Consider the following 24192-nt stretch of genomic DNA (forward strand, 5'->3'; position numbering starts at 1 on the left):
AGCGGGGCACACATACCTGACTCCCAAGGTTTCAGCCCTCCTCTTCTCAGCCTCCAAACTCATGGCCCTTCTAGCTCTGACTCTTGGATTTTATTTCTCAAGAGCTAGAATGGGCCGAGCACCATGGCTCACGCCTGTAATCCCAGCACTCTGGGAAGCTGAGGAAGACAGATCGCTTGAGTCCAAGAGTTTAAGACAAGCCTGGGCAACATGGCGAGACCCCCATCTTTACAAAAAAATATAAAAATTAGCCAGGAGTAGTGGCGTACGCTTGTAGTCCCAGCTACTCAGGAGGCTGAGGTGGGAGGATTGCTTAACACCTGGAAGTTGAGGCTGCAGTGAGCCGTGGTCACGTCACTGCACTCCATTCTGGGTAATAAGGCAAGACCCTGTCTCAAAAAGAAAGAAAAAAAAGAGCTAGAATGTTCCCCTGAGCTGATGGTTTTTATTTGGCTCCCCTGTGAACTTTTCTTCTCTGCCTGTCTCTTCATTGTGGGCTGACAGTTCTCTTTTTTTTGAGATGGAGTCTTGCTCTGTCGCCTAGGCTAGACTGCAGTGGCGCAACCTTGGCTCATTGCAACCTCCACCTCCTGGGTTCAAGAAATTCTCCTGCCTCAGCCTCCCGAGTAGCTGGGATTACAAATGCCCACCACAATGCCCAGCTAATTTTTGTATTTTTAGTAGAGACAGGGTTTCACCATGCTGACCAGGCTGGTCTCAAACTCCTGACCTCAAGTGATCTGCCAGCCTCGGCCTCCCAAAGTGCTGGGATTACAGGCGTGAGCCACCGCACCCGGCTAGGGATGGGTTTTTCCCATGTTGGCCAGGCTGGTCTTAAACTCCTGACCTCAGGACTCAGCCTCCCAAAGTGTTGGGATTACAGGCATGAGCCACTGACCCCACCAGCCCCAGAAACATTTAAGAGCCACTTGAAGCCTCAGTTTATTTATTTATTTTATTTTATTAGATGGAATCTTGTTCTGTCACCCAGGCTGGAGTGCAGTGGTGTGATCTCGGCTCACTGCAACCTCCACCTCCTGGGTTCAAGCGATTCTTCTGCCTCAGCCTTCTGAGTAGCTGTGATTATAGGTGCGCGCCACCACATCCAGCTAATTTTTTGTATTTTTAGTAGAGACGGGGTTTCACCATATTGGCCAGGCTGATCTCGAACTCCTGACCTCATGATCCACCCACCTCAGCCTCCCAAAATGCTGGGATTATAGGTGTGAGCCACTGCCCCCAACTCCTCAGTTTTTTTTTTTTTAAGGGTCAAAGAAGCCGGCCACATTGGCCAGGCTCTAATTCGAGAATAGCCGGAGGGGCTGTGTAAGGTGAGCTTTGAGGGATAAAGAACTTGCCAGAAAAGCAACAGGAGGAACAGCATTCCAGGCAGAAGGAACTGCCTGGGCAAAGGCTTAGAGCCTTCAAAGAGCCGCTCTAGGTGACACAGCGAGACTCCATCTCAAAAAAACAAAAACAAAAACAAAAAACACAACAAAAACCCAGCTCTACTAAAAATACTATATATATAGATATATATATATCTATATATATCTCAGCCGGGCCTGGTGGTGCATGCCTGTAATCCCAGCTACTTGGGAGGCTGAGGCAGGAGAATTGCTCAAACCCTGGAGGTGGAGGTTGCAGTGAGCCGAGATTGAGCCACTGCACTCCAGCCTGGGCGACAAAGCAAGACTGTGTCTCAAAAAAATAAAAATAAATAAATAAATACTTCTGGGGCTAAGGGGGAACTGTGCACTAAGAAGACAACGGCAGTCTGCGCGACACAGTGAGACTCCGTCTAAAAAAAAAATGGAAGGAAGCCTAAGTTAGCCTGATGCGGTGGTCCTCGCCTGTAGTCCCAGCTACTTGAGAGATCGCTTGGCTGTAGTGACTAGCCATGATCGCGTGACTGCAGTCTAGTTTGGGCGACAGAGCGATACCCTGTCTCTAAAAATAAGAAAAAAAAAAAGCCATGAAAAAAGAGGCAGGCTTGAAATAGGCCCGACTTAGCTTCGCTCCACCTACAGTGACCCAATAAGACCAGAGTAAGTATTTTTTGATTCATGCAAATATATGTAAAATAAGGAACAAGAAGTAATTGGAAGGGCCCTGGATGCTCAGGCCACACCCACATGGGAATACCTGCCCCATACGGAGGCTCAGGCCAGCTCCACCAATCACCAATCAGCTCCTCCTCTTTCCCTAAATCGGCCTTCTCTGTCCCTTTTAGCCTATCACATTGCAAGCTCCACCTCTATTCCACGTTTCAGCCTATCACGGTAGAAGCACTGACTATTGTAGTCTGATTCGGCCAAAAACAAAAATTCACTAATTTTTTTTTTAATCCAATCACATTTCATACTTTGCTCCAGTGTAGCCAATCACATTCCAGGTCCCGCCGCACCCAGCTCCAGGCAGCTCTCACTCCAAACCCCACCCCCAACCCGGTTTCAGCCTATCAGCTTCCAAGTTCTTCCTAGCCTCAACCAGTTTCTGTCTCCGCTTGTTCTGCAGCCCGCTGAACTACATTTCCCAGGAGGCGTCGGGGCTGCGCCGTACAACTTCCGGCTGTAAAGATGGCGGCTTCCTAGTGAGTCGGCGGCTGATTTAGAAGGAGGTTCAGGCTACGGTGAGCCGAAGGTGGGTGGTAAAAGCGTGCGGGGCCCGTTCCTAGGGGCCCAGCTCCCTTTGCCCCAAGAGATCCAGCTCCTCGCCTTTCCTGGGGCTTCCGCCTTTATTTCTGGTTTCTCCTGCAGTGTAGCCTCCATCCTTCTTGCTGCCGCTAAAGCCTTGTTTTTCTTAGAGGTGTGGGGACTGCAAGGCGCTCAAAGACCATCTTGGGAAGCCCGTGCCTATTGCCCAGATAGACAAACTGCTCCATTCGCGTCCTGTTTCTCTCCAAGGGGAACCACAGTACTAATATTTTGCTTCTCCCTCATGCAGACACCCGCTAGGGACGAGGGTGTCCTAGAGGTTATTATTCCCTTATTCACCAAGACATTTTCAGTTTTAGGTAGCAGAAAACCCTACTCAATCTGGCTTAAGGAAGAAAAGGAAGTTGGTGGCTTATAGATTGGGTCTAACAGGAGCTGGGTCCGGGTGGTCAGAATTCGATCTGCAGTTTTCTGGGTGGAGACCATTTCGCTTTTTACCTTAGAGGCAAAAGGGGCCCCTCGCAGCTCTCAACTTTATTCTACCAGCTCTGCAACTCTAATGAGAGTCTCTTTTCCTTGATGACACTGTTAGAAGTTGCAGAGCTGCCACTCAATGGCCTGATTTGGGTCATGTGCCCATCCCTGAGCCATTTTCTGTGGCCAGAGAGCTGGGATGTGCTCACTGGCCGAGTAGGGGCATGGGGCTAGCACTACGTTAAAAAAAAAAAAAGAGGAAAAAAGAGGGGGGACTGTTATCTTATGTCGGAGTGGCTGCTCGGCTGATAGGTGTAAAAGGCAGCCATTCTGCAGCTGAGGAAACTGACTCCCTAAGAGGAGTGACTCATGATCAGTAAGAGGCTCATCGCCCCTCTTCCTTCTTAGTAACCAATTTTTTTTTTTTTTTTTTTTTTTGAGACGGAGTTTCGCTCTTTTTGCCCAGGATGGAGTGCAATGGTGGGATCTCGGCTCACCGCAGCCTCCCCTCCCGGGTTCAAGCGATTCTCCTGCCTCAACCTCCCGAGTAGCTGGGATTATCCGCATGCGCCACCACGCCCGGCTAATTTTGTATTTTTAGTTGAGACGGGGTTTCTCCATGTTGGTCAGGCTGGTCTCGAACTTCCAACATCAGGTGATTCGCCTGCCTCGGCCTCCCAAAGTGCTGGGATTACAGGCATGAGCCACCGTGCCCGACCGTAACCAAATGTTTTTAAAACTCCAAGGGCAGGATTCTGGCTTCCCCTGTCGGTGTTCCATCTAGCCACACAGGAGCCATGGAAGTGGCAGAGCCCAGCAGCCCCACTGAAGAGGAGGAGGAGGAAGAGGAGCACTCGGCAGAGCCTCGGCCCCGCACTCGCTCCAATCCTGAAGGGGCTGAGGACCGGGCAGTGGGGGCACAGGCCAGCGTGGGCAGCCGCAGCGAGGGTGAGGGTGAGGCCGCCAGTGCTGATGATGGGAGCCCCAACACTTCAGGAGCCGGCCCTAAGTCCTGGCAGGTGCCCCCACCAGCCCCTGAGGTCCAAATTCGGACACCAAGGGTCAACTGTCCAGAGAAAGTGGTAAGTAGAGGGGGTGGCCTGGGGCTCTGAGATGCTAGGGAACCTAGCATCTTGACTTTTGGGATTCACATTGCAAACATTCCCTTTGTATTAGTTACCTGTGGCTGCCGCAAGTCACCATGGACTTGGTAGCTTTCAACAAGAGAAATTTATTCTCTCACAGTTCTTGGGGCCAGAAGTCAGGTGTCGGCAGGGCCATGGCCCCTCTGGAGGCTCTAAGGGAGGATTCTTTCTTGCCTCTTCATTTTGTCTGTCTTTTTTTTTTTTTTTTTTTTTTTTTTTTGAGATGGAGTTTCGCTCTTGTTGCCCAGGCTGGAGTGCAATGGCACGATCTTGGCTCACTGCAACCTCTGCCTCCCGGGTTCAAGCAATTCTCCTGCCTCAGCCTCCCGAGCAGCTGGGATTACAAGTACCCACCACAACGCCCGGCTAATTTTTGTATTTTTAGTAGAGACAGGGTTTCACCACATTGGCCAGGCTGGTCTCGAACTCTTGACCTTGGGTGATCCGCCTGCCTTGGCTTCCCAAAGTGCTGGGATTATAGGCATGAGCCACTCTGCCTGACCCTTTCTTGCCTCTTCTAGCTTCTCGTGGCTCCTGGCATTCCTTGGATTGTGGCTGCATCACTCTAGTCTTTGCCCAATTTTTTTGTTTGTTTGTTTTTTTGAGATGGAGTCTTGCGCTGTCACCCAGGCTGGAGTGCAGTGGTGTGATCTCAGCTCACTGCAACCTCCGCCTCCCGGGTTCATGCCATTCTCCCGCCTCAGCCTCCTGAGTAGCTACAGGTGCCCGCCACCATGCCCGGCTAATTTTTTGTATTTTTAGTAGAGATGGGGTTTCTTTCTTTTTTTTTTTTTTTGAGAAGGAGTCTCGCTCTGTCGCCCAGGCTGGAGTGCAGTGCAGTGGCGCTATCTCGGCTCACTGCAAGCTCTGCCTCCCGGGTTCACGCCATTCTCCTGCTTCAGCATCCCGAGTAGCTGGGACTACAGGCGCCCGCTACTACACCTGGCTAATTTTTTGTATTTTTTAGTAGAGACAGGGTTTCACTGTGTTAGCCAGGATGGTCTCGATCTCTTGACCTCGTGATCCACCTGCCTCGGCCTCCCAAAGTGCTGGGATTACAGGCGTGAGCCACCGCACCCAGCCACTGAGATGGGGTTTCACCGTGTTAGCCAGGATGGTCTCCATCTCCTGACCTTGTGTTCCACCCACCTCAGCCTCCCAAAGTGCTGGGATTACAGGTGTTAGCCACCGCGCCTGGCTGTCTTTGCCTAATTCTGTCCAGTCCTCATAAAGCCTTTCTCACTGTGTCTCTGTGTCTTCTCTGCTTCTGTCTCCTATAAGGACACTTGTCATCAAAACAGGATCTTATCTCAAGACCCTTACTTTAATTACATCTGCAGAGACCCTGATTCCAAATAAGGTCACATTCTTTTTTTTTTTTTTTTGAGACGGAGTCCCGCTCTGTCACCAGGGTGGTGTGCAGTGGCGTAATCTCAGCTCACTGCAACCTCCGGCTCCCTGGTTCAAACGATTCTCCTGCCTCAGCCTCCCAAGTAGCTGGGATTGCAGGCACTCACCGCCACACCCAACTAATTTTTGTATTTTTTAGTAGAGACCAGGTTTTACCATGTTGGCCAGGATGGTCTCAATCTCCTGACCTTGTGATCTGTCTGCCTCAGCCTCCCAAGGTGCTGGGATTACAGGCATGAGCTACCGTGCCAAGCGTCTTTTTTTTTTTTTTTTTGAGACAGAGTCTCACTCTGTCGCCCAGGCTGGAGTGCAGTGGCGCAACCTCGGCTCACTGCAAGCTCCGCCTCCTGGGTTCACTCCATTCTCCTGCTTCAGCCTCCCGAGTAGCTGGGACTGCAGGCGACCGCCACCACGCCTGGCTAATTTTTTTGTATTTTTTTAGTAGAGACGGGGTTTCACCCTGTTAGCCAGGATGGTCTCGATCTCCGGACCTCGTGATCCTCCCATCTCGGCCTCCCAAAGTGCTGGGATTACAGGCATGAGCCACCACGCCTGGCCTCTTTTTTTTTTTTTTTGAGACAGAGTTTCACTCTGTCACCCAGGCTGGAGTGCAGTGGCATGATCAGGGCTCACTGCAACCTCCACCTCCCGGGTTCAAGCAATTCTCTTGGCTTAGCCTCCTGAGTAGCTGGGATTACAGGTAGGTGCCACCACACCTGGCCAATTTTTTGTATTTTTAGTAGAGATGGGGTTTCGCCATGTTGGCCAGGATGGTCTCAAACTCCTGACCTGAAGTGATCCACCCACCTTGCCCTCCCTAAGTGCTGGGATTACAGGTGTGAGCCACTGTGCCAGGCCAAATAAGGTCACATTCTCAGGTTCTGGGTGGACATGTCTTTTGGGAGCCACAGTTCGATCCACTATATCCTCATTTCTGTGTTTCTGTGTCACACATTCTCTGGCTCATTTATTTACTTATCTACTTGGACTCCCAGTTCAGTGCCCATTCTTCTAAGCCATTGCTTTTCAAAGTAGATGGCTTGGCTGAGGATTAGAGGTCACCATACTGCCTTTTCAGACAAGGCAGCTTGAAGAGGGCCAATGAGTGGTGTGGGGGCCAACGTTAAGGTCAGAGGACGCTCACCACCCTCCAACTACCTTGCAGATTATCTGCCTGGACCTGTCAGAGGAAATGTCACTGCCAAAGCTGGAGTCGTTCAACGGGTAAGAGGGACATTTTAGGGCTTGAACATGCAGCCATGGCTGGGAGGGTCCAGCCCAAAAGATACGGGGCTCTCACTCTGAAACTCACACCAGCTTGGTCTGGCTTCAGGCTTGGCAGTATCAGAGATTAGCAAGAGCCAGGTGCAGTGGCTCATGCCTGTAATCCCAGTGACTCGGGAGGCTGAGATAGGAGGATCACTTGAGGCTAGGGGTTCGAGACTAGTCTGGGCAACATGGACCCCATCTCTAAAAAAATAAAATATATATATGTATGTGTATGTATGTATGTATTTATTTATTTTTGAGACAGGGTGTCGCTCTCTTGCCTAGGCTGGAGTGCAATGGCGTGAGCTCAGCTCACTGCAACCCCTGCCTCCTGGGTTCAAGCCATTCTTGTGCCTCATCCTCCCGAGTACCTGAGATTATAGGCATGCACCACCATGCCCGTTTAATTTTTGTATTTTTAGTAGAGACAGAGTTTTGCCATGTTGGCCAGGCTGGTCTCAAAACTCCTGATCTGAAGTCATCTGCCTGCCTTGGCCTCCCAAAGTGCTGGGATTACAGGCATGAGCACCCAGCCTCTAGATGTATTTTTAAAAAATTAGCGAGCATGGTGGCATGCTCCTAGAGTCCCAGCTACTTGGGAGGGCAAGCTGGGAGGATCACTTGATCCCAAGAGTTTGAGGCTGCAGTGAGCTATGATTTTGCCACCACACTCCAGCCTGGGTGACAGAGCGAGACCCTGTCCCTTTTTTTTTGTTTTTTTTTTTGAGACGGAGTCTCGCTCTGTCGCCCAATCTGGAGTGCAGTGGTGCGATCTCCGCTCACTGCAAACTCCGCCTCCCGGGTTCATGCCATTCTCCTGCCTCAGCCTCCGAGTAGCTGGGACTACAGGTGCCTGCCACCACGCCTGGCTAATTTTTTTGTATTTTTAGTAGAGATGGGGTTTCACCGTGTTAGCGAGGATGGTCTCAAATCTCCTGACCTCATGATCCGCCTGCCTCGGCCTCCCAAAGTGCTGGGATTACAGGTGTGAGCCACTGCGCCCAGCCGACCCTGTCTCTTTAAAAAAAGGAAAAAAGAAGCCGGGCTTGGTGGCTCATACCTGTAATCCCATTACTTTGGGAGGCCAAGGTGGGCGGATCACGAGGTCTGGAGTTCGAGACCAGCCTGGCCGACATAGTGAAACCCCCACCTCTACTAAAAATACAAAAATTAGCTGGGCACGGTGGTGCGTGCCTGTAATCCCAGCTACTCGGGAGGCTGAGGCAGGAGAATCATTTGAATCCGGGAGATGGAGGTTGCGGTGAGCCAAGATCGCGCCATTGCACTCCAGCCTGGGCAACAAGAACGAAACTCCATCTCAAAAAAAGTAAAATAAAATAAAAAAAGAGTAGCAAGGACAACTGGTAATGTTAAGGCTATGGCCCATTGAGGCTCCATTCATAGCAATGAGTTGGAGACGCCAAGAAGCAAAGTGACTTGCTCAAGGGCTCAGAGTAATGGGGCAGAGCCAGGATTCGGACCCAGGCCCGGCTGGCCCTGAAGCCCTTGTCTGGAGTCATGTGCTGCCTGCAGCTGTATCTGGGGTGGGGGACAGTTTGGGTTGCAGGACCTGGATGGGGCTTGAGGACCTCTTTGGAGATGTTGAAGGTGACACCTTCTTCCCCTCAGTGGCATTCACAACTGCCCATGGCTGAGCAAAGTTCCTGCAATGACTCTAGGGGAACCTTGAGCCCCATGCTGCGCAGAGGGACCCATTTGGAGAGGGCAGGAGCTCCGATGTCAGCCAGACTGGGTTTGTGGCTGAGCTCTGCCACACCCCTGCAGTATGACCTATACCTCCAGGGCCTTATCATGCAGGGTTTTCAGAGGAGGGTGGCTGAAGGAACTTTTTTTTTTTTTTTTTTTTTTTTTTTTTGAGACAGAGTCTCACTCTGTCGCCCAGGCTGGACTGCAGTGGCGCGATCTCAGCTCACTGCAACCTCCGCCTTCTGGGTTCAAGCAATTCTCTGACTCAGCCTCCTGAGTAGCTGGGATTACAGGCACTTGCCACCACGCCCGGCTAATTTTTTTGTATTTTTAGTAGAGAGGGGGTTTCACCATCTTGACCAGGCTGGTCTTGAACTCCTGACCTCGTGATCCACCTGCCTCAGCCTCCCAAAGTACTGGAATTACAGGCGTGAGCCACTGTGCCCGGCCCTGAGGGAACCTTAATTCCCCTGTACTCTCTGCCTCCCCAGCTCCAAAACCAACGCCCTCAATGTCTCCCAGAAGATGATTGAGATGTTTGTGCGGACAAAACACAAGATCGACAAAAGCCACGAGTTTGCACTGGTGGTGGTGAACGATGACACGGCCTGGGTGAGGCTGCGGCAGGCGTTGGGTGCCCTGGGGTCCCCTGGGGCCCGGGGAGCATCGCACTGAGGCCTCTGCTTCCCTGCAGCTGTCTGGCCTGACCTCCGACCCCCGCGAGCTCTGTAGCTGCCTCTATGATCTGGAGACGGCCTCCTGTTCCACCTTCAGTATCCTTCCTGGCAGAGATGTCCCCATGAAGGGGGCTGTCTCCTTCTGTCATCCTTGGGGCCCAGGAAAGTCTAAGTCATGACTGGCTGGCTGAGGTTCAGATCTCAGATCTGCCAAGGCTGGGAAAGTCACCCCTCTGAGCCTCAGTTTCCCCATCTGTACTGTGGAAGGCACAAAGCTGCCTACCCCATGGAGATGCTGTAATAATACAGAAGCAAAAGTACCTGATTTGGTCCGGGCATGGTGGTCCATGCCTATAATCCCAGCGACTTGCGAGGCTGAGGCACAAGAATCACTTGAGTCCGGGAGGCGGAGGTTGCAGTGAGCTGAGATCTCACCACTGTACTCCAGCCTGGGAGACAGAGTGAGACTCCGTCTTTAAAAAAAAAAAAAAAAAAGAGTAACTGATTTGTATTCAGGAGGTCCAAAATTCACCCACAAGGGGATCACCTCACACAGGACTGGGCGTACAGTCAGTGCTCAATAAATGGCAGTGTGTGACGGAAATGTCACCATTGTTCCTACAGCCACTTGAACCTGGGCGCAGGACATTTTATGGTAATTTGGACATAAAAGGCTCATGTGTGGCCCAAAGCTGAAATAGAATAGGACTCTCGTAAGTTAAAAAAGGAATAAATGGTGAGAGTTTTTTCCAGGAGGACAAGACACCCCTGGCTCTTTCATTTTGAGGAGAGTGGCCCCAGCCATGCAGGAAAGGGGACCTTTTTTTCTTTTTGCTCTTGTTGCTCTTGTTGCCCTGGCTGAGTGCAGTGGTGTGATCTTGGCTCATTGCAACTTCCACCTCCCAGGTTCAAGTGATTCTCCTGCCTCAGCCTCCCAAGTAGCTGGGATTACAGGTGTGCACCACCACACCTGGCTAATTTTGAATGTTTTGTAGAGATGGGGTCTTGCTATGTTGCCCAGGCTGGTCTTGAATTCCTGGGCTCAAGTGATCAGCCCACCCCAGCCTCCCAAAGTGCTGAGATTACAGGCATGAGCCACCATGCCCGGCCCCATTCTGTTTTAAAACATAAATTAGATTCCATCCCATCCCATCTCTGCTCCAAAACCTCCCATGGCTCTCTGTGGATCTTATTTATTATTAGTATTTTTTTTGAGATGGAGTCTCGCTCTTGTTGCCCAGGCTGGAGTGCAGTGGCACGATCTTGGCTCACCGCAATCTCCATCTCCCGAGTTCAAGCAATTTTCCTGTCTTAGCCTCCCAAGTAGCTGGGATTACAGACATGTGCCATCAGGCCCAGCTAATTTTGTATTTTTAGTAGAGACAGGGTTTCACCGTGTTGGCCAGGCTGGCCTCGAACTCCTGACCTCAGATGGTCCACCCGCCTTGGCCTCCCCAAGTGCTATGATTGCAGGCGTGTGCCACCATGCCTGGCATACCAAGAGTCTTAAAGTCATCCGGTACCAGCACCCTATTTTGTGATCCATGCTGAGGGGAATTTGTGTGTCAGAGAGGGCAAGTGACTTGGCCAGGGTCACATGGTGCGTCCCTAGGGGTGCCGGGTCTCCTCTGGCATCAGGATCGGGGAAGCCACCTGTTTCCCACTCACTCGTGCTCTACTAGCCTTCTCCTTAGCATCCCCACCAGATCTGGAAGGACTTTTCAGCCTCATGTAAGTCCCCTGTGGGGAAATTCTTATTCACCTTCAAAGAGAAGGGTCACTTCTGGGAAAAAGCTCCAAACAGCACAGAAGTAATCTAGGGAGCCTTAAAGCCTCCTCCCTTCCTACCTTGCCCCGAGCAATTCCTCATTTATGTGTGTCTTGGGAGCATGGGGGCTGGTGGAGATGCACATGCTGCTAGGCAGCTCCAGCTGACAGCAGTGATGGGGGATGTTCAGGACACTGAGGGTGGCCGGGCCCAGTGGCTCAGGCCTGTAATCTCAGCACTTTGGAAGGCCGAGGCGGGCAGATCACCTGAGGTCAGGAGTTTGAGACCAGCCTGCCCAACATGGTGAAACCGCGTCTCTACTAAAAATACAAAAATTAGCTGGGCACCTGTAATCCCAGCTACTTGAGAGGCCGAGGCAGGAGAATCGCTTGAACCTGGGAGGTAGAGGTTGCAGTGAGCCGAGATCTCACCATTGCACTCAGAGGGGTGGGGCTGGGAACGTGCTCAGGGCAGAGGGAACCGCTTATGGGATGCCTCACAGCAGCAGTGAACTTGGGAGACATCAGTGGGGCCTCACCTGCCCGGTGAGCATCTCTCTCAGGGTGGTAAGAGGGGCAGACCCCCACAGGCTGCTCTGACTGCTCCCTCCTCCCGGGTATGCAGCCAGCAGAAAACTGAGCTTCCGGTCACAGAGAACGTGCAGACGATTCCCCCGCCATATGTGGTCCGCACCATCCTTGTCTACAGCCGTCCACCTTGCCAGCCCCAGTTCTCCTTGACGGAGCCCATGAAGGTGGGTGAGGCCTGGGAGAGGGAGGGGTGCCTGCAGCCATGAGGATGGTGGTTAGACACCAGGAGGTACTTCCCAACCACAGAGGCTGGGGTGCCTAGAGGTAAGTTCCCAGAGTCTGAGGCAGAAATGGGGGAGTTATAGTCATGGGGCACGGGGTGACCCAAGCCCCAGAAGCTGGTGTTCTTTACTTCCCCCGCAGAAAATGTTCCAGTGCCCATATTTCTTCTTTGACGTTGTTTACATCCACAATGGCACCGAGGAGAAGGAGGAGGAGATGAGTTGGAAGGTGAGAGGCTGCAGCAGGTGTGAGTGGCAGGCGGGTGTGGACAGGATGTCTTGGAACACACCTGTGTTGGGTCTGGGGGTCTCTACCTCTATTTGATACCCCTGGAACCCTGGCCGGGGTAGGTCATGGCATTGGTCATTGAACAGCCGTTTCCCAGTTGTCTGCTGTGACTGATGGGATGGCAGCCATTGGGACGATGGTCCAGGCAACATGTTGAGTCCTGCCTCCCCCATCTCCAACGTTCCCTGCGTTCCTTTCTTTCTTGCTTGCTTGCTTTTCTTTCTTCTTCTTTTTTTTTTTTTTTTTTTTGAGACAGAGTCTCCCTCTGTCTCCCAGGCTGGAGTGCAGTGGCATGATCTCAGCTCACTGCAACCTCTGCCTCCCGGGTTCAAGCAGTTCTCCTGTGTCAGCCTCCCGAGTAGCTGGGGTTACAGGTACCTGCCATCATACCAAGTTAATTTTTGTATTTTCAGTAGAGATGGGGTTTCACCATGTTGGCCAGGTTGGTCTTGAACTCCTGACCTCAGGTGATCTGCCTGCCTTAGCCTCCCAAAGCGCTGAGATTACAGGTGTGAGCCACCACGACCGGCTCCCTCTTCCCTTTCTTCCTGCCTTTGACCTCGCTGCACCGTCAGCCTGGAGCATCCATCCCTCTTGGACTCCCCAGGCCCTGCTGGGCCTTCACATCCCAGACCTGAATTAGCTGTGGGACCTCGAGTGGACTACTTACTTCTCTGAGCCTCAGTTTACCCAACTATGAACAGGGAATTGAGACCAGCTCCTCCTCATATCTCAATACCCAAATCAAAAGTCCCCCCTCTAGCCAGGCGTGGTGGTGTATGCCTGTGGTCCCAGCTGCTCGGGAGGCTGAGACAGGAAGCTCGCTTGAGCCTGAAAGGTGGAGATTGCAGTGAGCTGTGATGAAGCCACTGCACTCCAGCCTGGGTGACAGGGCGGAGACCCTGTGTCAAAAAATAAAAATACCGCCAGGTGCGGTGGCTCACACCTGTAATCCCAGCACTTTGGGAGGCCGAGGTGGGTGAATCACCTGAATTGGGAGTTCGGACCAGCCTGACCAACATGCAGAAACCCTGTCTCTACTAAAAATAAAAAATTAACCAGGCGTGGTGGCACATGCCTGTAATCCCATCTACTCAGGAGGCTGAGGCAGGAGAATCGCTTGAACCCGGGAGGCAGAGGTTGCAGTGAGCCGAGATCCTGCCATTGCACTCCAGCCTGGGAACAACAGCGATACCCTGTCTCAAAATAAAATAAGTAAAATAAAAAGTCCCTCCTCTGAGAAGCCCTCCCTGTTTTTCAAGAAGGATCAAAGTGGAGGCCAGGAGAATGTGTCTGTATCTGACTGTGTCCCTCCACAGTGGGGACTCTTTTTTTTTTTTTTTTGAGGCGGAGTCTCGCTCTGTCGCCCAGGCTGGAGGGCAATGGTGCGATCTCGGCTCACTGCCAGCTCTGCTTCCCGGGTTTGCGCCATTCTCCTGCCTCAGCCTCCCAAATAGCTAGGACTACATGCGCCTGCCACCACGCCCGGCTAATTTTTTGTATTTTTTAGTAAAGACGGGGTTTCACCGTGTTAGCCAGGATGGTCTTGATCTCCTGACCTTGTGATCTGCCTGCCTCAGCCTCCCAAAGTGCTGGGATTACAGGCGTGAGCCACCGCGCCCGGCCCACACTGGGGACTCTTTGGGGGCCATGACTGGGACCTCTTCGGATCCTTAACACTGGGTCCATGGCGGGGAATTTTTGCTGAATGTGTGAATGGTTTCTGCTTGGCAAACTCCTCTTCACCCTTTAGAACCCACCCCAGATGTCCCCTCTTCTGAGAAGCCCTCCAGGGGTATGAAGGGCCTGTTGGGGTAACCTCTGCCTGAACAGCCCTTCACTGACCCCCGCCTCCCCCACAGGACATGTTTGCCTTCATGGGCAGCCTGGATACCAAGGGTACCAGCTACAAGTATGAGGTGGCGCTGGCTGGGCCAGCCCTGGAGTTGCACAACTGCATGGCGAAACTGTTGGCCCACCCCCTGCAGCGGCCTTGCCAGAGCCATGCTTCCTACAGCCTGCTGGAGGAGGAGGATGAAGCCACTGAGGTTGAGGCCACTGTCTGAACCATCCCTGTACATCTGCACCTTCTTGTGCAAGGAAGTCCTTGGCCTAAAGCCTTGGTTCTCAAACTGGGTTCCTTGGGACCTCCGGGGGGGGGGGGTTCCAGGAGGCACGTAGGGTACCTTGCAGGGTCCTAGGAGGGAATCCCAGGATTCCAGGAGGGATCCCAGGAACTGTGGGCACTCATTTTCTGTGTCTCCCAGCCCATTTCCACTCCTAGTTTGTCATGGATAATTTTTGTTCTTCCCTGTGTGATTTTTGCCATCAAAATAAAAATTTGAGACTCGTTAACCGAAGTCCACGACAATCACTTTGTGTTAATGGGGATCATCTTCATTGCAAGTGATGGAAAACTTAGCCACTGAGCAAAGGTGAGTGGCTGCTTTCTTGTGGATGAAAAAGCCCCCGGGATGTGGAGGTTGCAGCGAGTTGAGATCGCACCACTGTACTCCAGCCTGGTGATAGAGCGAGAGATTTTCTCAAATAAAAAAGAAAAATTCAAAAATAAAAAAGATGAAAAAGCCAAGAGAACAGCTTCAGGCTTGGCTGTATCCAGGTGCTAGGACAACATTGCCATTTGGGAGGGTACTACATGGTTGCTAGTCAATGTGCCCTGCTTACCCCCCAACCAATGGAAAGGTGTGTGATGGCTTCAACCACTCCCCAGACCCCAATCCAGGTCAAGGCAGAGTTCTCTCAGCACCTGGATATGATTGGACTCCCCCGGGGGGATACATGACCTTCAATTAAGAGCTAGTCATGTACCAGGGTTGTGTGATGTTCTGATCAGCCAGGCCTGGATCATACATCCCTAAGGGGGAGGTTTAAGAGCTCCATCAGCAGTACTGAGGCCATGATAGGAGGGTTGCTTGAGGCCAGGAGTTCAAGACCACACTGGACAACATAGCAACATTTCGTGTCTCTACAGGAAATGCAAAAATTAAGCCAGGCTCGGTGGCTCACGCCTGTGATTCCCAGCTACTTGAGAGGCTGAGGTGGGAGGATCACTTGAACCTAGGAGGTCGAGGCTGCAGTGAGCTGTCATTGCGCCACTGCACTCCAGCCTGGGTGACAGAGCAAGACCCTATCTCAAAAATAAACACAAACAGCTTTATTGAGTGACTGCTTTTCCTCCCTATGAGCATTTTTTGGAACCTATCGTGTGTCAGGCCCTTGTGCCCAAGCCCCTGTTCAATCCCCGCATCAACCTCGTTAGGATTCTCACATTTTGCAGATGGGACACTAAGACTCTTAGAGGTCCAGCCCTCCAAAATACTGAAGTCCTAGTTCCGCTGGATTGAAAATGGGCAATGCAGAACGGGGACTGGAAATTTTTTAAAAATTGTTTTTAAAGATGGGGTCTTGGTCAGGCGCAGTGGCTCACGGCTGTAATCTCAGCACTTTGGGAGGCCGAGGTGGGCGGATCACAAGGTCAGGAGTTCAAGACCAGCCTGACCAACATGGTGAAACCCCGTCTTTACTAAAAATAAAAAATTAGGCGTGATGGTGCATGCCTGTAATCCCAGCTACTGTGGAGGCTGAGGCAGGAGAAGCTGTTGAACCCTGGAGGAGGAGGTTGCAGTGAGCTGAGATCACACCACTGCACTCCAGCCTGGGCAACAAGAGCAAAACTCCGTCTCAAAAATAAATAAAATAAGGACAAGGTCTCCGCCTGTAATCCTAGCACTTTGGGAGGCCGAGGCGGGCGGATCACCTGAGGTCAGGAGCTCAAGACCAGCCTGGACAACATGGTGAAACCCCATCTCTACTAAAAATACAAAAATTAGGGTGGCACATGCCTGTAATCCCAGCTACTTGGGAGGCCGAGGGAGGAGAATAGCTTGAACCTGGGAGGCAAATGTTGCAGTGAGCCCAGATTGCGCCACTGCACTCCAGCCTGGGCGACAGGGTAAGATCCGGCTCAAAAAAAAAAAAAAAAAAAAAAAAAAAAATAGGGCCTCACTCCGTTGCCCAGGCTGGTCTCAAACTCCTGCACTCACTAAAAGAAAAGAAAAGCAACAACAAACTAGTAGGCTCAAGCGATCTTCTCTCCTCAGCCTCCCAAAGCACTGTGTTTAAAGGCGTGAGCTGGGCACTCGGCCTGGGGGTTGGAAATTGAAGCCTCTATTTTATGTATTTATTTATTTTCTGAGACAGAGTTTTGCTCTGTTGCCCAGGCTGGAGTGCAGTGGTGTGATCATGGCTCACTGCATCCTCGAACTTCCGGGCTCAAGAGATTCTACCAACTCAGCCTCCCAAGTAGCTGGGACCACAGGTGCAAGCCACCCACGCCCGGCTAGTTTTTTGTATTTTTTTGTAGGGACTGGGTTTATCCAAGTTGCCCAGGCTGGTCTCGAACCCCAGAGCTCAAGCAACCCTCCTGCCTGGGCCTCCCGAAGTGCTGGGATTACAGGTGTGAGCCACTGTGCCCGGCCTAAGCCTCTCATAAGGCCGTGCGCCCTCCCAGAGGCCACCCTTGAAGAAGATTCCCTGAGACTTAATGACCTGGGGCACCCCGGACTTTCTTAATCGTAGCTCCACCCACTCGAGCCGGGTGCCTTCGCGTTTCCCGTTTTTAAATGAGATAGTGGCACACCCGGTGGCATCATCCCGCCCGGGCTCTTATCGGCGGTCCCAGCCCCTGCTTGAGCGCCTCCGGGTGTCACGGGCCCCTGAGGACACTAAAGCTCTCGAACCCCGATGTGGACCCCGGTGCGGCGCGGGGCAGCCTGGCTGGGAACCCTGCTCGGCCCTGGAGAGGGGCCCCCCGAGCCGAGGGGAGGAGCGGCGCATGCCCACAAGCCCCCCGCGGGAAGTAGGAAATCGACCGACCAGGCGGTGTGCTGCGGACCCAGCCAGGGCATGGGCTCGGAGGCCCGCCTGGCTCGCAGGTTGCGGGATGCGCTGCGGGAGGAGGAGCCGTGGTGAGGGCGGGGCCGGGGGCGGGCCAGGAGTCCAAAGACCCCCCCGTCTTTGGCCGGGGTCCACTCTGACCGCGGTGTTTGCAGGGCAGTAGAGGAGCTGCTGCGCTGCGGCGCGGACCCTAATTTGTTGCTAGAGGACGGCGCAGCGGCTGTGCACTTGGCGGCCGGAGCCCGGCACCCGCGCGGCCTGCGTTGCCTCGGGGCCCTCCTGCGCCAAGGCGGGGACCCCAACGCTCGGTAAGATAGAGCCTGGGTCTGGGACGGGGTCTCCCCAAGCCGAAGTCTGGGAATCCGGGAAGGGGCGTCCCATCATCCCGGGCCAGGGCCTCGGGGCTCGAGGGTGGGGTTTAGGGGATCTTGGGGAGGGAACTTGGGGGTCCAAGGGCAGGGGCTAGGGCTCGAGGGAGGCGCTGGGGTCCCAAACTGAGGGCGTGGAATGGGGCTGCGCTAGTACCAAAGTGGGGATCAAGGGTTCGGATCTTGGAGTGGAGGCACCAGGGTCAGACGGCAGAGGTTTGGGTCCTGGCCTGAGGTCACAGCATCTAGGTTCCAAGGGCGGTGTACCAGGGTGGACGGCTGAGATCCGGGAGGCCGAAAACGAAGGCTCCGGGTCCCCAGAGCGGAGATCGGGGTTCCTGCCGGGAGGCTGAGTCCGCAATGACCCCTCTTGCGCTGCCGCCCCAGATCTGTCGAGGCACTGACGCCGCTGCATGTGGCCGCCGCCTGGGGCTGCCGCCGCGGCCTGGAGCTGCTGCTGAGCCAAGGAGGGGACCCGGCGCTGCGCGACCAGGTTGGGAGGCACTGCGCGGGCAAAGAAAGGCTGGGTGAGCCCAGAGGGAGGGAAGGAAGGTAAGAGGGCCTCGGGCGCCCCCTGCTGACCGCGCCCCTGTAGGACGGACTCCGGCCGCTGGACCTGGCCCTACAGCAGGGACACCTGGAGTGCGCGCGAGTCCTGCAGGATCTCGACACGCGGACCGGGACCCGGACCCGGATCGGGGCAGAGACTCAGGAGCCCGAGCCTGCACCTGGTAGTGAGTAGGGCCTGCAGGGCTGCTGGGGCTTGACTTCTGGACCAGTCCCTGACATCCAGGGTCTTCCCCACCCCACCCATTGGTTCTGACCGTCTCACATCCACTATTTGTGGCCAGCTCTTTCGGCCTCAGACACTCTGATCTCCTTTTTCTGTTTGATCCTATTCCCATCGCTGTCTCATCCCTCCTCCTCTCCTCTCTGGCCCCCACTCTCACCTGCAGCCCCAGGCCTCTCTGGACCTCCCAATGAGACGCTGGACTCCATAGCACTCCAAAAGCAGCCATGCAGAGGTGACAACAGGGACATTGGCTTGGAGGCTGACCCAGGACCTCCCAGCCTCCCTGTTCCCCTTGAAATTGTGGACAAACATGGGAGCTCGGCGTCCCCTCCAGGGTACTGGGATTACAGCTCAGACGCCTCTTTCGTCACAGCAGTTGAGGTCTCTGGAGCTGAGGACCCAGCCTCGGACACTCCCCCCTGGGCTGGGTCATTGCCACCGACCAGGCAGGGACTTCTGCATGTTGTCCATGCCAACCAGAGGGTACCTAGGTCTCAGGGCACGGAGGCAGAACTGAATGCCCGTCTGCAGGCCCTGACTCTGACCCCACCAAATGCTGCTGGCTTCCAGTCCTCCCCTTCCTCCATGCCTCTCCTGGACAGGAGTCCAGCTCATAGCCCCCCACGGACACCACCCCCTGGAGCTTCTGACTGCCACTGCCTGTGGGAGCACCAGACATCCATTGATAGTGACATGGCCACGCTCTGGCTGACAGAGGATGAGGCAAGCTCTACAGGTGGCAGGGACCCTGTCGGCCCTTGCCGGCACCTGCCAGTCTCCACTGTGTCTGACTTGGAGTTGCTGAAGGGACTCCGAGCGCTTGGTGAGAATCCTCGCCCCGTCACACCCTTCACCGGGCAGTTCTACCTCCAGCAGCTGGAAGAAGCCCAGATTGCTCCTGGTTAGTCTCCCCAGGGCACGTGGAGTCCAGGGAGCCTCCAGGAATCTCCCGGAGAACCCCAGCTCTCAGCCCCACTTTCCTCCCCATCTCAGAATCATCCCTTCCTCCATCTCCCTTGACTTCCAGGCCCAGAGTTTTCAGGGCACAGCCTAGAACTGGCTGTAGCCCTGCGGACGGGCCGTATTCCAGATGTCCAGGCAGATGAAGATGCGCTGGCCCAGCAGTTTGAGCGGCCAGATCCTGCCAGGAGGTGGCGGGAGGGGGTCGTGAAGTCTAGCTTCACGTATCTGCTGCTGGACCCCAGGTACTCAGGGCAGGAAAGCCCCAGAAATAGAAACTAGAAAATTTGGGGATTGGTTTTTATTTGCTGTGTGCCCTTAAGAAAGGGACTGGCCCTAGAATCATCATCAGCTGCTGCTTCTTTTTTTTATTTTTTTAAGACGGAGTTTCACTCTTGTTGCCAAGGCAGGAGTACAATGGTGCCGTCTCGGCTCACTGCAACCTCCACCTCCCAGGTTCAAACAATCCTCTTGTCTCAGCCTCTCAAGTAGCTGGGATTACAAGCACCTGCCACCATGCCCGACTAATTTTTGTATTTTTAGTAGAGACGAGGTTTCACCATGTTGGCCAGGCTGGTCTCGAACTCCTGACCTCAGGTAATCCACCCACCCTGGCCTCCCAAAATGCTGGGACTACAGCTGTGAGCCACCGCACCGGCTTTTTTTTTTTTTTTTTTTTTTTTTTTTGAGGCGGAGTCTCACTGTTTCGCCCAGGCTGGAATGTAGTAGCGCAATCTTGGCTCACTGCAACCTCCGCCTCCTGGGTTCAAGTGATTCTTGTGCCTCAGCCTCCCAAGTAGTTGGGATTACAGGCATGTGCCACCATGACTGGCTAATTTTTTTTGTAATTTTAGTAGATATGGGGTTTCACCATGTTGGCCAGGCTGGTCTTGAACTCCCAGCCTCAAGTGATCCTCCTGCCTTGGCCTCCCAAAGTGTTGGAATTACAGGCATGAGCCCCGGCTGGCCATGGTGGCTCACGCCTGTAATACCAGCACTTTGGGAGACTGAAGTGGGCGTATCACCTGAGGTCAGCAGTTAAAGAGACCAGCGTGATCAACGTGGAGAAACCCCATTTCTACTAAAAATACAAAATTAGCCAGGTATGTTGGTGCATGACTGTAATCCCAGCTATTCGGGAGGCTGAGGCAGGAGAATCACTTGAACCCAGGAGGTGGAGATTGCAGTGAACTGAGATCGTGCCATTGCACTCCAGCCTGGGGAACAAGAGTGAAACTCTGTCTCAAAAAAAAAAAAAGAAAAAAGAAAAAAAAAGAAAGCTGCTGAATGTCTTTGGGGAGCCGCTGACTCTCTCTGATCCTGTAATCAGGAGTCACTGGACATGGGTTCAAGATATGTTGTGACTTTAAGGACTGCCTCTGGGGACCACTCTATCCACTTTTCCCTGTCTGAGCTATCCCCTTCATCCAGGGAGACTCAGGACCTGCCAGCCCGAGCCTTCTCACTGACCCCAGCTGAGCGCCTTCAGACTTTCATCCGTGCCATCTTCTACGTGGGCAAAGGGACGAGGGCCCGGCCATATGTCCACCTCTGGGAGGCCCTTGGTCACCATGGGCAGTCAAGAAAACAGGTGTGAGGACAGGGATCAGAGTTCAGCGAGGGCAGTCGGGCCATGGGCAGGGGAGGGTATTGGGGGTGCTGACTCCTGACTCTGCCCTAGCCCCCCCAGGCCTGCCCCAAGGTGCGTCAGATCTTGGACATCTGGGCCAGTGGTTGCGGCGTTGTGTCCCTACATTGCTTCCAGCACGTGGTCGCTGTGGAGGCTTATACACGGGAGGCGTGTATTGTGGAAGCCCTAGGTGGGTGCCTGGTACCTAGAATGGGGGTCATATGAAAGGCATTTGGCTTCCCAGTTCCCTCATTTTTTTCCTTCTGAGGGGTGTTCATTTGTTGACTGAGCAATTATTGAGCACCAACTTTGAACCTGCACACGCATGTATTTTGCTCCATTGGTTTATCCCCCCCACTCAAGGGCAATACACATTGGGTTTGCTGTCACATACTTTTTTGTGTGTGTGTGAGGCTCTGTCGCCCAGGCTGGAGTGTGGTGGCATGATCCCGACTCACTGCAGCCTCTGCCTCCCAGGTTCAAGTGATTCTTGTGCCTCAGCCTCCTGAGTAGCTGAGATTACAGGCACATATCACCACACTGTGCCAAGCTAATTTTTGTATTTTTAGTAAAGACAGGGTTTCACCATGTTGGCCAGGCTGGTCTCGAACTCCTGGCTTCATGTGATCTACCCAAAGTGTTGGGATTACAGGCGTGAGCCACCGTACTCAGCCGCCTGCTGTCACACACTTCTGCTGGATGGGGAGGTGTCCCCATGGCTGCCCCTGTGACCCCACATCCAATTTCTCCAGGGATCCAGACGCTCACCAACCAGAAGCAAGGGCACTGCTATGGAGTGGTGGCAGGCTGGCCACCTGCTCGTCGCCGGCGCTTGGGGGTGCACCTGCTGCACCGTGCCCTCCTTGTCTTCCTAGCTGAAGGCGAGCGACAGCTTCGTCCCCAGGACATCCAGGCCCGGGGCTGAGTGCTGGGGAGTTGGCCATCCAGCCTGGGGAGAAATGTTTGAATGTTCCAGCTGCCCCATGCTGACAGCAGCCCCCACCTCTGGTTTCAGAAGGGGTGTGTGTGTGTGTGTGTGTGTGTGTGTGTGTGTGTAGGGAGCACCCAGGCAGATCTCCCCCAGGCTGAGAGAGGACTTTGTTACAGATGGTACTGCTGGAGAGGTAGTAAGTAGTGAGCTCCCCATCATGGGAGGAGGACAAGAAGGGGAGCAGAAGGTGCTTTGGAACAGTCCGGTGCTTCTGTAAGAGGCGTTTGAACCTGGGCAACTCCACCTTGAATAGGAGCTGGGTAAAATGAGGCTGAAACCTACTGGGCTGCATTCCCAGATGGTTAAAGCATTCTAAGTCACGGGATCAGGTAGGAGGTCAGCACAAGACAACGGGTCATAAAGACCTTGCTGATAAAACAGGTTGCAGTAAAGAAGCCGGCCAAAACCCACCAATACCAAGATGGCGACAAGAGTGACCTCTGGTCGTCCTCATTGCTACACTCCCACCAGCGCCATGACAGTTTACAAATGCCATGGCTGGCCAGGCGTGGTGGCTCACGCCTGTAATCCTAGCATTTTGGGAGGCCAAGGAGGGCAGATCACCTAAGGTCAGGAGTTCAAGACCAGCGTGGCCAATGTGGCGAAACCCCATCTGTACTAAAAATACCAAAATTAGCTGGGCATGGTGGCGCGTGCCTGTAATCCCAGCTACTAGGGGGGCTGAGGCAGGAGGATCGCTTGAACCCGGGAGGTGGAGGTTGCAGTGAGCTGAGATTGTACCACTGCACTCCAGCCTGGGCAACAGAGCGAGAGTCTGTCTCAAACGAACAAACAAAAAAACAAATGCCACGTCAACATCAGGACGTTAAGCTTTAGACCCTATATGGTCTAAAAAGGGGAGGCATGAATAATCCACCCCTTGTTTAGCATATCATCAAGAAATAACCATAAAAATGGGCAACCAGCAGCCCTGCCCTGTCTATGGAGTAGCCATTCTTTTATTCCTTTAGTTTCTTAATAAATTTGCTTTCACTGTACTCTATGAACTCGCCCTGGATTCTTTCTAGCATGAGATTGGAGAACCCTCTCTTGGGGTCTGGATCAGGCCTTTCTGGTAACACTTTGGCAGCTTGGTGCTGTCAAAATGGATGGAGACTGCCAGGCGCGGTGGCTCACGCCTGTAATCCCAGCACTTTGGGAGGCTGAGGCGGGCGGATCACAAGGTCAGGAGATTGAGACCGTCCTGGCTAACATGGTGAAACCCCGTCTCTACTAAAAATACAAAAAATTAGCCGGGCGTGGTTGCAGGCAGCTGTAATCCCAGCTACTCGGGAAGCTGAGGCAGGAGAATGGCGTGAACCTGGGAGGCGGAGCTTGCAGTGAGCCGAGATTGTGCCACTGCACTCCAGCCTGGGCAACAGAGCGAGACTCTGTCTCAAAAAATAAAATAAAATAAAATAAAATGGATAGAGGCTGCTTTTACCGCCCAGACATGGGACACCCACATGGCGGGATGGACTGGGGGATCCTCAGCTGCACTCAGGGTATCTACCCAGCTCAAGAGCCAAGTTCACTACTACCCAGCCGTGAGACCTCCGATCAGTATTTTATCTGTCTGAGCATCAGTTTCCTTGGTTGTACAGTGGAGGCAGTAAAGAGGTCCTACTCCAGGGGATCATTGTAAGGTCATGTCGGGGCTGGGTGTCACGCTTGTAATCCCAGCACTTTGGGAGGCTGAGGCGGAAGCATAGCATGAGCCCAGGAGTTTGAGACCAGCCTGGGCAACATAGCAAGACTCTATCTCTACGAAAAGTAAAAACATTAGGCGGATCTGGTGGGTGGGCCTGTGGTCCTAGCTGCTTGGGAGCCTGAGGCGGGAAGATTGCTTGAGCCTGGGAGTTGGAGGCTGCAAGGAGCTACCATCACAGCACTGCACTCCAGCCTGGGCAATATCAAGATCCTGTCTCTTAAAAAAACTATAAAAATTTTAAAATAAGGTCATGTGAGCAAAGTGTGTGGCTCAGAGCCCAAAGTGTGTGGCAGTGCAGCCCAGGCGAGAACTTTCCAGAGGAAGGGGAGGTGTGGGGGCCCTCAAGGGGCCGCCTGTGTGATGAGGCGTGAGCAGGGCTGGGACCCTCCTCAGGATCATTGTGCAACCCCAGCCTCCCCTGTTGCTTCTGGGAACCTGTTTATCCACTATAAAATGGGATTATTGGCCGGGCTCGGTGGCTCACGCCTGTAATCCCAGGACTTTGGGAGGCCGAGGCAGGCAGATCACCTGAGTTCGGGAGTTCGAGACCAGCCTGACCAACATGGAGAAACCCCATCTCTATTAAAAATACAAAAATTAGCTGGACGTGGTGGC

At 53.4% G+C, this 24192-nt stretch overlaps 2 protein-coding genes across 15 annotated transcripts; both read left to right on the forward strand.

The window, feature by feature from the left end:
* The first annotated feature begins 2503 nt into the window (after positions 1-2503).
* On the forward strand, positions 2504-14562 carry BABAM1 (BRISC and BRCA1 A complex member 1). 11 transcript variants are annotated; one of them, XM_055372088.2, is made up of 9 exons: positions 2504-2643; positions 3878-4213; positions 6852-6910; positions 9154-9274; positions 9357-9435; positions 11022-11070; positions 11732-11861; positions 12061-12147; positions 14070-14562. In XM_055372088.2, the coding sequence occupies exons 2-9, from the start codon at positions 3929-3931 to the stop codon at positions 14271-14273; spliced, it is 1014 nt and encodes a 337-aa protein (XP_055228063.1). In that variant the 5' UTR covers positions 2504-2643; positions 3878-3928; the 3' UTR covers positions 14274-14562. The 11 variants fall into 11 exon arrangements, with proteins under 11 accessions (XP_055228063.1, XP_004060306.1, XP_018870817.1 ...); XM_004060258.5 differs by having other exon boundaries at positions 11046-11070; XM_055372086.2 differs by having other exon boundaries at positions 2508-2632.
* A 2122-nt stretch (positions 14563-16684) lies between these two features.
* Positions 16685-22965, forward strand: ANKLE1 (ankyrin repeat and LEM domain containing 1). 4 transcript variants are annotated; one of them, XM_055372093.2, is made up of 9 exons: positions 16685-17195; positions 17280-17432; positions 17880-17985; positions 18088-18226; positions 18449-19108; positions 19313-19490; positions 20677-20836; positions 20927-21065; positions 21628-22965. In XM_055372093.2, exons 1-9 carry the CDS (start codon positions 16972-16974, stop codon positions 21798-21800), a joined length of 1932 nt encoding a protein of 643 aa, XP_055228068.1. In that variant the 5' UTR covers positions 16685-16971; the 3' UTR covers positions 21801-22965. The 4 variants fall into 4 exon arrangements, with proteins under 4 accessions (XP_055228068.1, XP_018870818.3, XP_063557160.1 ...); XM_019015273.4 differs by having other exon boundaries at positions 18449-19186; positions 21628-22964; XM_063701090.1 differs by having other exon boundaries at positions 17087-17195; positions 17285-17432; positions 18449-19186; positions 21628-22964.
* Positions 22966-24192: the final 1227 nt, after the last annotated feature.

The sequence above is a fragment of the Gorilla gorilla genome, chromosome 20, assembly GCF_029281585.2.
Source record: "Gorilla gorilla gorilla isolate KB3781 chromosome 20, NHGRI_mGorGor1-v2.1_pri, whole genome shotgun sequence".
Classification (NCBI taxonomy): Eukaryota; Metazoa; Chordata; class Mammalia; order Primates; family Hominidae; genus Gorilla; species Gorilla gorilla.